General features: G+C 48.4%; 1 protein-coding gene and 1 non-coding gene across 6 annotated transcripts in view; one reads left to right on the forward strand and one right to left on the reverse strand.

Annotated features, from left to right (window-relative positions):
- Positions 1–2,232: 2,232 nt before the first annotated feature.
- Positions 2,233–14,421, reverse strand: part of Pfas (phosphoribosylformylglycinamidine synthase) — a 23,392-nt gene continuing 11,203 nt past the window's right edge. For all 5 annotated transcript variants that reach the window (XM_029484053.1, XM_021178245.2, XM_029484052.1 and 2 more), the window contains 19 exons: positions 13,504–13,635; positions 13,255–13,383; positions 9,716–9,789; positions 9,249–9,405; positions 8,988–9,049; positions 8,719–8,880; positions 8,338–8,460; positions 8,077–8,208; positions 7,602–7,832; positions 7,278–7,458; positions 7,107–7,190; positions 6,758–6,913; positions 6,448–6,567; positions 6,081–6,226; positions 5,766–5,973; positions 5,576–5,667; positions 5,377–5,491; positions 3,377–3,700; positions 2,233–3,288 (listed from right to left, as the gene is read on the reverse strand). In XM_029484053.1, the coding sequence (XP_029339913.1) occupies positions 2,978–3,288; positions 3,377–3,700; positions 5,377–5,491; positions 5,576–5,667; positions 5,766–5,973; positions 6,081–6,226; positions 6,448–6,567; positions 6,758–6,913; positions 7,107–7,190; positions 7,278–7,458; positions 7,602–7,832; positions 8,077–8,208; positions 8,338–8,460; positions 8,719–8,880; positions 8,988–9,049; positions 9,249–9,405; positions 9,716–9,789; positions 13,255–13,383; positions 13,504–13,635 (2,939 nt within the window). In that variant the 3' untranslated portion in view covers positions 2,233–2,977. The remainder of the gene's footprint in view (positions 3,289–3,376; positions 3,701–5,376; positions 5,492–5,575; positions 5,668–5,765; positions 5,974–6,080; positions 6,227–6,447; positions 6,568–6,757; positions 6,914–7,106; positions 7,191–7,277; positions 7,459–7,601; positions 7,833–8,076; positions 8,209–8,337; positions 8,461–8,718; positions 8,881–8,987; positions 9,050–9,248; positions 9,406–9,715; positions 9,790–13,254; positions 13,384–13,503; positions 13,636–14,421) is intronic.
- LOC115032603 lies at positions 11,429–11,536 on the forward strand. Its single transcript, XR_003838246.1, has one exon. It is a non-coding gene; the product is annotated as a U6 spliceosomal RNA (small nuclear RNA).

Raw genomic sequence — 14,421 nt, forward strand, 5'->3', positions numbered from 1 at the left:
AGTGCTGGGATTAAAGGCGTGCACCACCAACACCTGGCGCATTGTTTTTTGTTTGGTTTTGGTTTTTTTGAGACAGGGTTCTCTGTGTAACCCTGGCTGTCCTGGAACTCACTTTGTTTAAGGTGGGATCACAATGGTGATTTGGGCTGAGGTGTCTGTGCTGCTGTGACAGCCTTGTATATAACCAAGGATTTGTTTTAAAATCTGTTAGAGATGAAATCTAGGACAGGACTTGCTTAAGAGGTTTAGATGTTATTGTAATGGGTGTTTAAGGATTCAGGTGTGAATCTGGAGATGGCTCGGCTGTTGAGAGCACTTGTTCTCACAGAGGACCTGGTTTCAATTCTGCAACCATTGATAACTCCAGATCTAGGGGATCTGAGGTCCTCTTCTGATACCCAGGCACACACAATGGCACACACAAACACAGGCAAACCACATGCATGTAAAATAAGTCTTAAAAGATGAACGCAGGACCAAGAATGGCTCATCGGCCCTTGCACACACAACACACTTCCATTGGACCACTTGGCATCTTTTTCCATTTTTTGGGAATTTTCCATTAATGAAGAGTAAAGTATCACTGAGTGGTTTATATGATTAAAGGAATGTACCACCACACCTGTCTACATGTGTGCTAACAGATGTGTGTGCTTGTGCGCATGTGCCATGGCACTTATAAGTGAGCCATCACAACTGTAGAGTTGGTTCTTCCCTTTTACCATGTGAGTTCCAGGAACAGAACTCAAAACATTAAGCTTGATAGCAAATACCTCCACCCACTAAGCCCGTGGTTCTCAATCTGTGGGTCACGATCCTCTTGGGGCCTAAGGCCATCAGAAAACAGACCATTTACATTATGATTTTTAACAGCAGCAAAATTAGTTATAAAATGGCAACCAAAACTTTATGGTTGTGCCACAATAACATGAGGAACTGTACTACAGGGTTACAGCATTAGGAAGGTTGAAAACTTCTGCACTAAGCCATCTTGCCTACTCAGGTTTACAAAAATATTTTCTTAAATACGTTTTAAATATATAAATTTGAGACAGTGTCCTGACTAGCCTGGAACTCACTAGGCTGGCCTTGAACTTACAAAGATCCACCTGCCCCTGCCTCCTAAGTATTGGGATTAAAGGCATGTACCACCATAAGCAAAATATATATTCTTCTACAGCATCAAAAGGAATGTTCACATGTCCAAAATGGTACTTAGGTCAGAACACAGCACTTGGTAGAAGACCATGATTTCAAGATTACTCTCAGCTATGAGTTCAAAGCCAGCCAGGACATCATATGGGTCTCGAAAATACAAAGTCCTTAGAATCACTCTAGTTAGGAAAAGTTACTTTGCAATGCAAACGGAGAAAGATCTGACTTCCCATCTCCAAATACCTTCCTTTTGTGGTGCTGGAGGGGGGGGGTCAAACTCAGGAAACACAGATACTAGGCAAGTGTTCTAATACTCAGGTGGAGTATTAGAACCTGCAACTTAACACCTATTCACCATTAGTACCTTTTTGGGGTGCTACTTGTGCAGAAGCACAAGTGTTCTGCATTCCCCCAAACCCTGAAATATTTAGAAATCCAACATGCTAGTCTGTTTTTATAAGGAAACTCCTTTAATCATGACACAGAGCTTCTTAGGGGGCTACCCAAGTCAACCGTACAAGTAAGTAGGAAACAAGGGATGATAAAGGTGGCTGTCAGTACAATAGCTACTACCAAGACCTGTGATCTGTGACTGCAGGATTTTCAAAGGCAGATGTAGCTGGGTGGGTAGGGCGCCTTGCTGTCTATTTAAGTTGGAACCAATCATAGACAGTTTATCACTAAACTTTGCTTTGTTAACTACAAACAAGCTGGGCATGGTGGTGCACGTCTTTAATCCCAGCACTCGGGAGGCAGACGCAGGTGGATTTCTAAGTTCGAGGTCAACCTGGTCTACAAAGTGAGTTCCAGGACAGCCAGGGCTATACAGAGAAACCCTGTCTCGAAAAACCAAAAGACTACAAACTCCATTAGGTCAGTACCAGTGTTGGGCACCACTACTGATCACACAACAAGAAGAAAAATGAATGGCCAGGCAGTAGTGGCACATGCCTTAACCCCAGCACTCAGATGGATCTCTGAGTGCGAGGCCAGCCGGTCTACAGCATAAGTTCCAGGACAGCCAGGGCTATACACACATTAAAAAAAAAAAAAAAAAACCAAGCCCATACACACATAAAAACAACACCCCCCCCCTCCAAAAAAAAACCAACCCTGTCTTGAAAAGCCAAAACAACAAAAAACAAATTCCAGTTGCTCATTCAGGGCTCTCTGCTCTAAGAAGGAAGGTGTCAACTACTTTAAGGTGGTTGCTAAATTAAGAGAAGAATCAGGAATGTGATCTGAGGTAGGCACAGGTCAGTGCCTTGAGCGTGGCCAGAAGCAATGATTCCTAACAACTAGCAGTGCATGTCTGAAAAGGGATCCGGAAAGCCGCTCTTTTCAGCTGGGCAGAGGCTGGGAGGGACTGATGTACATTATTCCTAGACCCCAAGCCAATGCCAAGCACCTTGGCAACTCACCCGGGGTAACACAAAAGAATTCTGAGTTTAGGGCCAGCCTGGGCTATAGACTGAAAGCCGATCTCACAAAGCCAAAGAAAACGGGGACGTGAGAGCTCACTTAGAGCTCTAACCAAGAGAATGAAGGATCACAAGGCGATGATCCCAGGAGGACTGCCAGTAAATCTCTGCCCAACTCCTGCACTGCCAGCTGTCCTTGGAGCCTGAGCTGCTTGCTGGAGATCCATGTTAAACTCAAGAGCTGAAAGCAGCTCCTGCAGGGGCAATGCTAAAATGAGCAATGCAGCTAAGGTCATCCCAGCATTTTGGTTCTTGCTAAGACGCTTTTGGAAATCACATGGGGGAGGCTCCTGAAAGCAATGGGGAAAGAAGGCAACGGAGTCAAAGGGTGAGCTGTGGGCTCAGCAGCTGTCCTCCTGGGTCCAGTTTCTAGCATTGATGAAGAGCTGCAGCCACGGGGAGGTGGGAAGACCATCAAAGGGAGAAGGTCGCCATGCCCACTGCCAAAGCCTTACAGCCCGCTCAGGGTGTGGCATGAGTGCCAGGTGTCGGCCGTCTTGGGAACAGATACCAGCTATGCCCCCTGGAGATCCATTGGGGTTCAGAGGGTACTGCTCTGTGGGGTTCCCATCATCGTCTGCCCAGTGCAGAGGAACCAGGCCCTTGGCCTCGATCTTGGCTTGGAGTTCAGGAGAAGAAAATGCCATGTAGCCTGGAAGTGAAGGGAGAAGAGAGTGAAGGGCAAGTTCCTTCAGGCCCAGCCCCAGCCTGCAAACCCTCCCCTGCCTTCCCAGCCTGACCTTCCCCGTGAGCACTCCACACAGGCAGCACAGAGCCTTCCATCCCTCGGAGCATCAGGGCTGGCCCTGGCTCCACACGTACGGTGGCCCATCGGGACTCGAACCGCCCAGACAGATTGTGGCGGAGCAGGAGGCCCGGCTGTGTTGGCTGGGAGTCGTGGCCTGGCTCAGCTTGCTCTTCACTGGGATCACTTCCCACCCAGCCCAGAAGAGCCAACAGCTGACAGCCATTACACACGCCCAGGCTGAAGGTGTCCGGCCGCCTGCGGAATCGACCCAGCTCTTCCCTGGCCTGAGGATTAAAGGTCACGGCAGCTGCCCAACCTAGGAAGAACAGAGTGAGAAAAGGCCTGAGAAAGGGCTGGAGAGATGATGGCTCAGTGGTTAAGAGCACCGACTGTTCTTCCGAAGGTCCCGAGTTCAAATCCCCAAAACCACAACTATCTGTAATGAGATCTGAGGCCCTCATCTGGTACATCTGAAGATAGATTTGTAATAATAAAAGGGCTGGGGGGCTGGTGAGATGTCTCAGTGGGTAAGAGCACCCGACTGCCCTTCCGAAGGTCCAAAGTTCAAATCCCAGCAACCACATGGTGGCTCACAACCATCCATAATGAGATCTGACTCCCTCTTCTGGAGTGTCTGAAGACAGCTACAATACAGTGTACTTATATATAATAAAAAATAAATAAATCTTTAAAAATAAATAAATAAATAATAAAAGGGCTGGAGAGATGGCTTAGCGATTTAGAGCACTGACTGTTCTTCCAAAGGTCCTGAGTTCAAATTCCAGCAACCACATGGTGGCTCACAACCATCTTTAAAGAGATCTGAAGCCCTCTTCTGGTACATCTGAAGACAGCTACAGTATACTTAATAAATCTTTAGGGGCTGGAGAGAAGAGCACTGACTGCTCTTCCAAAGGTCCTGAGTTCAAATCCCACCAACCACATGATGGCTCACAACCATCCGTAGTGAGATCTGTAGACAGGTACAGTGTACATATATAATAAATAAATCTATCTTTAAAAGAATTAAAAAAAAAAAAAGCCTGAGAAAGCAAAAGCAGGGCGTGAAGGGAATGACATGACAGCCCTCCAAGCCCTCCATTCTAAGCTTCAATCAGATAGCCTGACAGGATCCATGAATCTCTTTTCTTTCTTCTTCTTCTTCTTTTTTTTTTTTTTTTGATTTTTTTGAGACAGGGTTTTTCTGTATAGCCCTGCTGGGCTGTCCTGGAACTCACTTTGTAGACCAGGTTGGCCTCGAACTCAGAAATCCGCCTGCCTCTGCCTCGCAAGTGCTGGGATTAAAGGCATGCGCCCGGCCCATGAATTTCTTTATGCTAAGCAAAAATATATATTTTAATGCTATGTAGTTATCTAAGACTCAACAGTAAGATTTCACACCTGTAAATCCCAATACTTGAAAGGCTAAAGTAGGGGGCTGGAGAGATGGCTCAGCAGTTAAGAGCACTGACTGTTCTTCCAAAGGTCCTAAATTCAATTCCCAGCAACCACATGGTGGCTCACAACCATCTGTAATGGGGTCTGATGCCCTCTTCTGGTGTGTCTGAAGAGAGCAATGGTGTACTCATATACATAAAATAAATTAATTAATCTTAAAAAAAAAGGCTAAAGTAAGATGGCTCCCAAGGCTACCTTTTGAGTTTGAGCAGCTTCACAAAACTGTATCTCATTAAAAAAGGGAAAAGACTTCACGCACAAAAAGCCTGACCCTTTGCCCTCCCTTGATCTAGTTGTGCTGAACCATCTTTCCACAGAACAGGACAATCTGATCAAGTTGAAGAGCAGTCAACTGTTGAGATGAGACATGCCTTGTATAGATCAGGAAAGCCAGCCATCCTCCTTCTGCTGGTCCTGAAACAGAGCACTCTGCCTGACTTGTGGGGGCAACAAGTTGGCCGCAGTCTGGGCAGAAGAAGCCAAGGACATTTTAGCAGGGAATGTGGAAATGGCAGATGCAGACTGCACACTGACCTTTACCAGAGCCAAGGACATCTGCATAGCTGAAGCCGCCCACAAAGGCCACACCACGGAATGTGTCCAGCCTGATGGCGCCAGAGCAGAGGTCTTGCATGGTCACATCCCACACCTAATATGACAGGGAGGAAACTGTTAGAAGACATATAGCCAAGACAAGATGAAGATCTCCAGCTCTGCTAGGTACCAGGCTTACCTCAAAGCCTGCCAAGTGAAAGGCATCAGCCATTTCTCGGTCTCCATTGCTGCCCTCTTCTCGCAAGATGGCAACTCGAGGGATGGGTCCACCTGGAAGATGTGTCTCTGAGCACCTATCCACTCTAAAACCCCAGATCCCTTCCCAAGGGCAGATCCAAGCACCCCAGCCTCTGTGCACACTCCCTTACCAGGTTTACAGGGTACAGAGGCCACAGGAAAGGTGGGCGGCAGGTAGTAGCTGGGCCCTGTCCGCTCCTTCAGGCCCTGTTTCTCCTCATTCACACAGCGTGGCTCTGCCTGCAGTAGGTCCAGCTGGAAACTTGTTTCCTCCCAGAGGGCTCTTAACTCCCCAACAGGCTCCTCTACTACCACAGCCTTATTCACTGATATTCGGACCTGCAGCGGGGAGACCCATGAAGGAGAAAGTGTGGCCCCGTGATGGTTTGAGAGTGGTATTTGCTGACAGGCTCACGGTAACACTACATTCTCCCTGGCTTCCTCACCATGGCCTGGGGTCCAGCCTCGCCTGTATGGCCCAGTTCCAGACACCGTAGGCCAGCACTCTCGTACCTCTGCCGTACTCCGGCCACATCTGCCTCCTGTACCTCCAACACCAGACCCGGCTCTTCCGCAAACAGCACAGGCAACGCTGGAAAAAGGGGTGAGTCCGGATGACTCAGGTGAGATGGGATCTGGAGGAGGAGCTCATGGAAGGTGCACCAGGGACTATGAGAGGTCGTAGACGGCCACAGTTCAGAACATGAAGATAGAAATGGAGGATTCAGCCAAGACTCAGGAAATAGGGTCAGAGATACCACATTCTTTACACCAGAAAATCTACAAGTAGAGGAGGCAGCCCAAGCAACTCACCATGGATCCCAGGGGCAGGTACATCTACCTCTATCCCACAGTTCCCAGCAAAGGCCATCTCTAGAAGGCAGGTGACAAGCCCCCCATCGCTGACATCATGGCCTGAGCAAAGACGGCATTCTGGAGGAACAAGGAAAAATTCAGCCATCTCAGGCCAAGCCTAAGGCTCCAGAGCATCTAGAGAGCCAGGGAGTGTGAGAAGGTGGGCACTCACGGGAGAGAAGGGTTTGGCCTGAAGGCACCTCACTCACTTGTTCAGGAGGCAAGTGCCTCCCCCCCCCCCGCCCCCACGTACCAGGGCCACACTCACCTTTCAGCAGCCCCTGGGTGATATGAAAGGCACGCACAAGGTTCTCGGGAAGGTCTAGATCAGGAGGGTGCTCCCCGAGCTGAGAGAAACACTGGGCCAGAGCCGTTCCTCCCAGCCGGTGCTGCCCAGGGCTCAAAGGCACATAAAGCAAATGACCTAAGAAAGCAAAGCAGGGGACAGCAGCTCAAGACGGCACTCACAGTACACAGTAGGACACTACCAACTTCTAGCCCTAGAAAGCAGTGCACCTCAGGGCTGAGACAAGGGGGACCAGGACTCATAAAGTAGACCTCAAAGCAAGGAGCAAGCTCAGAACAGAATCACAAGGACAAGGAGAACGGAGCCATACCTTTCCCTCCAGGATGTTTGAGGTCTGGGGTCACAGTGGCTGTGATGTCTGGACAGACAGCATATGCTGAAATGACCAGTGACCCTACCGAGCAAAGAGAAATAAGACCAAGTGAGGTAGCAGCCCAGGCCCACAGGTCCTTCTTCCCTCTCACAAGGGCCTCATCCTTACCAGGAGCCTGCACCGTCTCAGTGCCGACCCGGGCAGCCATGCTGAGGGAGTCTTTGCCACCATCTACTGCCACACCCAGTGCTGCCATCACTGCCACCATAGCCTCACAGGCATCAGCCAGCGCTGCACCCTCACCTGGGAGCTTGGCTGCCCACATCCAGTTCCCACTGCACTTCACATCCTAGGAACAGTGGGGATGCATTGAAGAGGAAGAGAGATGCAGAAGGCCTGGGAGCTTATGTGCCAAAAGCAATGGAAAAGAGGGAGAGCGACTGAGGGATGCAAAGGTCCAGAACTGCAGGACAAAAGCCACGGAGGACTCACTCGGAGGTCGGTGACCAGAGCAAACACCAGGTTGGTGAGGGCCTCAGACACAGCAAGCCTAGCTGCAGCCTTGGGGTCCAGCAGGCTCTTGACTGGCTGCTCTCCCAGGGCTGTGGCAGCCCCTATGCACTCCTGGTGGCTCAGTGCTACAACAGCCACATCAGCCAGAGGAGTCTGCAGGGGTCCGACACACTGCTGTTGGGCAACAAGGCCACCCACAGAGCGATCCACCTATGGAACACAGACGCAATTGGCAACAGAGAAGGCGGCAAGGGTCAGCAGAGGGGTGGGTATCCTCTGAACTGAAAGTAAGAACATACCGAAGGTGGGTAGCAGGGAGAGTAGGCCACTGGGATTGCTCCGCCCCCAACCCCTTCATTCCCAGAGCCTAGGAAACCCCAGTGGGGGAGAGCCAGGATGAATGACAGGGAACAGTGCAGAAGGCTAAAGCAGCCAAGTGGGGTACAAGGACGACCTTATTGGTGAGGTAGCGTTTGCTGGCCACAGCAGGCAGCCTTAGGACCCGGTTCAGAGCCTGTCGCACACTCAGCTCTGGGGGCAAAGCCAAAGGCTGCAGCACAGGGGGTTTCCTCTGGAGGAAGAACTCCTGAAATGGAAGAGACCAAACATAAGCACCTGGGAAGGGCAGGGCACACCGGTGACAAACAAAGGCAAGGGCAAATTAACATGCCATAAAGACCACTGCACAACACACTCCCCTGTCCGGCTCACATACCTTCTGAGGCATCTTTCCCAGCACCCAGTCAAGGTCCAGGTCCACAGGGGTTGGAGGTGTCAGGGGGGCATCTCCCTGACTACTTTTTCCTACGAGGCATTCACGATCATCCACTAGCACAATCTGTGGACCCCAGGGATAGCCCCCAAAGGAAATGAAAATGTCAACACTGGCAGGGAACAAGCCTAGAGAACAGGAGAAATGTTCCCACCCTGTATGGCCTTTTGGGGGAGCTCCTCCTCTCTGCCAACCCTAACTGTTCCCATCTCCTCTTACGCTCATTTTCCATTGGGTCTCCCTCGACCTTTTTCCCCAAGCTGTGTACCCAGGCGGCCCTAGCCTGCCTCTAGCATCTGCTCCCGGTTGCTGGTGCCAACTCACTCTCTTGTCTCCAGTGATTGTGCCCACAAAACAAGCTGGGCAGCGTTCCCGGGCACTGGCACGACTTAGGAAGTCGCGGTCAGAGGGTCTCAGCAGCAGTGCATTTGACTCCTGGTACTCAGCCCCCCAGATTTCCAGTGCGTTCAAGGTTGGGTCACCTAGCTGCACAGATATGTAGGGAGAAAAGGAAGGGCCAGTGAGCACTGCCTCACCTCACAGTGTTGTTGGGGAGAGGGGACGGCCAGGCTTCAGGGATGAGACCTACGCACCTGGAAGCGGCTGGTGTAAATGATGGCTCCTTCTGGGTCACTCAGCTCCTTTAGAACATTGCCTTGTGAGAGAATGGCAGGGAGAGGTAGCAAGCTAGTCATGGTCAGTCCCAGGAAAACAAAAGAAGTCCGTGCCTCCAGAGTAGTACCTAAAATCCTGTCCCTGGAAGAGCTGCTGCTTTCCCCGTACTGCTTCTCCCTAAAGCAAATCTGTCCAAGACCAAGCAGACCGAGTCCCTTGTCCTGACCACTCCCCCTCACCGTTGCCACCAGCACCCTGGTCATGGAGGCTGCAGATGGGGTTTCCTCCTGGGGCCTCCACACAAGCCCGGATCACACGATTCATCTTTTGCTCCATTTCCGGGTCTCCCCGTTGCACAGCTCCAAAGTCCAGGTCACTGGTGTTGTCTCCCTGGACCTGAGGGGGCACAGGGCACAGCTCATCCTAGGGAGGCCTGAAAGCTCCACCAGCACTAGCGCCCCACAGCGGGGCCCAGTCATAGGAAAGGTGGCTGCCTTTTTTTTTTTAAACAAACAAACAAAATATATATTTATTTCATGTGAGTACACTCTCTTCAGACACACCAGAAGAGGGCATCAGATCCCATTACAGATGGTTGTGAGCCACCGAACTGAACTCAGGACCTCTGGAAGAGGAGTCAGTGCTCTTAACCACTGAGCCATCTCTCCAGCCCCGAAAGTTGGCTTCCTTAACAATTCTTACTCACCTGCACAGACGAAGCAGCTCCACCCCCAACTCCAATCCTATAGACAGGACCTCCAACCTTTACAACCTCCATGCCTGCAAGGAAGGAAGGTTGAACCAGAACCAGAAGCTACACAGTCCACTGAGCGGAAGGGAGAGTGAGCACATAGCCCGAGCAAGACACTGGGACAATAATAAAAACTATAGTGCCACAGGGCTGCGGAGAGGCCTCAGGGCTTAAGAACACTGGCTGCTCTTTCAGAAGACCTGTATTCAGTTCTCATCACCTATTGTGGGGGTTGGGGGGGGGGAGGTCCGCAACGCATAACTGCTTCTAACTCCAGTTCCAGAGGCTATGATGCCCTCTGCTGGCCTTTGTGAGCACTGCAACCCATAGTACCCACATGCAGCAAAACAGTCATACGCGTCAAGTAAAAATAACCAACACATCTATTCTCTAATGGGGAAAACATGTTGAGAAATGTACCCTACAGTTTTATTCACATGTATAAAATCATCTATATACAGTAGTAAACACTGAATTAGCTGTTTTAGCAAATATAAGCAATAATACAAGATCTTTACAGATAGGTTGCAAGGCATTACTGTTAGGGATGGCATATTCCCCATATCTTACCTGTAGATTCAACTTCAACATGAATATAAGTATAAACATAGCTTAAAACAATCAAAACAAACTTTTAATTATCAATAAGGGATTTATCTTTATTTATATATTGATGTGTGTGCCCGTGCATGTGAACACAGGAGCCCACAGAAGCCAGATGTCTGGAGCTGGACTTGCAGGCAGTCATAAGCCTCGTAATGTGGATGCAAGGCAGCAAACTTGGGTCCTCTGCAAAAGCAGTACACACCCTTAACTGCAGAGCCATCTCTCCAGCCTATACAACCATAGTGAATAAGAACAAAATGCAAACCCTACTTTCTGCATTAACTTGTGGTACAGGGTCCAGACCCAAAGCTTTGTGTATCATTAGTCAAGCACTCCACCACTGAGCCACATTCTCAGCTCTTTCTGCTCCTAGAACTTATTACATTGCTTCAGTAATAAATATAGCGCAGTACTAAAATTAAGGTGTCAGTTAAATGGTGGCCCACATTAAGGGAAGATAGAAATCAATTGAATAGATAGAACTGCTCATTCAGAAATGAGTCCACATATCTATAGTCAATTGACCTGGTGTGCGCAGCTGGACTCTGACCCCAAGGCATTCCACATGCCAGGAAGGTGCTCTACTACCCAGCATGCCCACCACTGCAGGTGGCTTATCTCATAATACTCTTCTCAAGGACCTGACTTTGGTTAATTCATGTTAGGCAGCTCATAACCACCTGTAACTCTAGTGCCAGGAGATCCAATGGCATCTCTAGCTCCTATGAGCAGCCATGTGCACATATACACACATATTTTTAAATTAAGACACACACAGAGTCAGATGTGGCACATGCCTTTAATCCCAACACTACGGAGGCTGAGGCAGGTATGATGTCTGTGAGTTCTAGGCCATCTTGGTCTGCATAAAGAATCCTAGGAGTTACAGCCAAGGCTACATAGTGAGATCTTAAAAAAAAAAAAAAAAGGGCCAGGCAATGGGGGCACAGATGGTACACGCCTTTAATCCCAGCACATGGGAGGCAGAGGCAGGCAGATCTCCTGAGTTTGAGGCCAGCCTGGTCTACAAAGTGAGTTCAATAAAACAACAACAAAAAAAAAGTGCTCATTTAGGAAGCACATATTCTAAAATTGGAAAAATACAAAAAAGATTAGCATGTCCCCTGCACAAGAATGATATGTGAATTTGTGGAACATATATATATGTGTGTGTGTATATGTGTGCACATATATGTATGTAACAACAATTAATGATAAAGAGGGCACAAATTTGAAAGAAAGCAAAGAAGGGTATATGAGAGGGTTTGGGAGGAGGAAAGGGAGAAATGATTAATTCTATTAGAATCTCAGAAAATAAAATAAAAATATTAAGAAAAGATATGTATGTATTTTGTTTTGTCTTGTGTTTTGAAAAGGCAAACACCTGGATCTATGTATATAAGCAGGAAACACCCCAGGGAGGACCAAAAGTAACTAAGGAATTGAGCAACGTGTGTGCTGGAGGCATGGGGTCTGGAGCTATAGGAAGTAGTTCTCCCTCCCTAACCTCACCTTTGGAGGTATGTGTGTATATCTGACACGGTCCTAGATAGCACAGGTTGGCCTCAAACTCAATACAAAGCAAAGAATGACCTTGAATATCTGACCTTCCAACTCCAGAGTGCTAGGATTACAGTCAAGTACTACAACCCCAGGTTTATGAGGTTCGAGAAACAAACCCAAGGCTTTAGTCATGCTCTCTACCAACTAAGCTTTATTTCCTGTCAATCCTTTTAGGGCTTGAGCCACACCCCACTAAGCCACCGAGTCAATCAACTGGATCTAGACATTTTCTCTTTTAGAGACTTAGTTCTCATGTTTGGTATGTATGTATGTATGTATGTATGTATGTATGTATGTATGTATAGAAGTATTTGCTTACAAGTACACATATGCACCATGTGTACCTGTTGGCCATAGATCCCCTACAACTATAGATGGTTGTGACCCACCATGGAGTGTTGGGGATTGAATATAGGTCCTCTCCAAGAGCATTAATGTACTTAAGCTTGGAGCCAGCTCTCCAACCCTTTCTTTTCCTTAATTTTTTTTAAATGATTTTTTTTTTTAAGACTGGGTTTCTCCATATAGCCCTAGAGACTAGGTTTCTCTGTGCATCCCTGGCTGTCCTAAAACTCACTCTGTAGACCAGGTTGGTCTTGAACTCACAGAGATCTGACTGCCTTTGACTCCTAAGTGCTGGATTAAAGGTGTGCCGCCGCTGGGCAGAGGCAGAGGCAGGCGGATTTCTGAGTTCGAGGCCAGCCTGGTCTACAGAGTGAGTGCCAGGACAGCCAGGACTACACAGAGAAACCCTGTCTCGAAAAAACAAAAAAAAAAAAAAAAAAAAAAAAGGTGTGCCGCCACCAGCACACTATGGTACCTATATGGAGGTCAGAGGACAACTGTCAGTTGTCAGTTTTCTCCTTCCACCATGAGTTTCAGACACTGAACTCAGGTTATCAGGCTTGGCAAGTGAGCCATCCAGCTGGTCTGGGACTTTGATAACAGCCCTAAACATAGTGCCCACCACACAACTGGAAGGCACTCAATAAATGTTTGTTCTATTTAATCGAGCCAGCAGATAAAAGTCCTGAGCATAAAGCAGGTACTAAATTTAAATGCTGGCTTCAATGGCTTAACACAGAGGTAGGGGTGAGGGCCCCTGCTATATATAATATACACAAGTACACCGGGAAGAGATAAAGACCACAAAGACAGAGAGTGCCCATCTAACAAAACACTATCCAGTCTTGACAACCTGTTGTAGGCATAATAGGAACCAGAAGAACATAAACAACCCCCTGCTATGCCTTCAGTTTCCTTCCGGTGGCTGCCCTAGGTTAGAGAGGAAGCTGGTGGATGCAGACAAGGGTGGTGGCTCTTACCTGGCTCTGGGGGTTTTTTGCCTACATGTTTGGCTTCCATGGACCCAATGCCCCCACTGAACATGATGGGCTTGATCCACTCACGTCTCTGACCATCTGGAAGCTGGAGACCCAAAGAGCGGGCAAATCCTAGTGTGGAAGTGGAAAGAGGTTAAGTCCCACAGTGTTTTTAACACCATGGTCCCTGGGTCCCACCACAATCACAATCCCTCAGAACCATCAGTTATTCTTATACGCTCTAAGGCTCACCAGCCAGCACTGGCTCTCCAAACTTGTTGCCATAGTCAGATGCTCCATTGCTGGCCTCAATAGCAACCTCCAAAGGCCTGGCAAAGTTCCCAGGATACTGGAAGCTTGGGTCCTCCCAGGGCAGATTATAATCTGAGATGGAAAGATAAGGTTCAATAGACTCTAAGAATGGAAGGCAAGAGCTGGAGAGGCGGCTCAGTAGTTCAGCGTGTGTCTGGCACGCCCAGGGGAGTGGGCTGGAGGCCACATCTTCAGAGGAGACACTGAGCCGTTGAGGCCGCCCTTGGGGTTTGATCCCCATCTCCAAATTCTCTGCCTTTTCTTGTCTCATGATTAGACTTTGATTTGTTTCTGTTGTTGTTTTTGTATATTTTGTTTTTTTGAGACAGAGTCTCATTATGTACCCTTGCTGGCCTGGAACCCACATAGATACCCATGCTTCTTGAGTGCTGGGAATAAAATCTTATGCCACCACACAGGATACTTTTAAATCCTTTAGTGATGCTAGTTATCCATCAGAGCCTTGTACATGCTTGTACATGCTAAGAAAGAACTCTACCACTCAGCCTAAAATCAGACTGCTTAAGTGCCCCCCACAAAGGCACTTGTATGTTGTATGTGTGCTGGCCACCTACCATGGGTGCTGGGAATCATATTATATTAGCAGTAGATAATTTTAACTGCTAAGCTATCCTTCCAGCCCCCTTTTTGTTTCCAAGACATGGTTTCTCTGTGCAGCCTTGGCTGTTTTGGAACTCACTCTATAGATGACTGGCTTGAACTGAAGAGATCCATCTGTCTCTGCTTCCTGAGTGCTGGGATTAAAGATGTGTGCCATTATGCACAGCACCCCTTCTTTGTTAAAAAAGATTTTTTTAGCCGGGCGTTGGTGGCGCACGCCTTTAATCCCAGCACTCG

The sequence above is a fragment of the Mus caroli genome, chromosome 11 (assembly GCF_900094665.2).
Source record: "Mus caroli chromosome 11, CAROLI_EIJ_v1.1, whole genome shotgun sequence".
NCBI classification, from domain to species: Eukaryota; Metazoa; Chordata; class Mammalia; order Rodentia; family Muridae; genus Mus; species Mus caroli.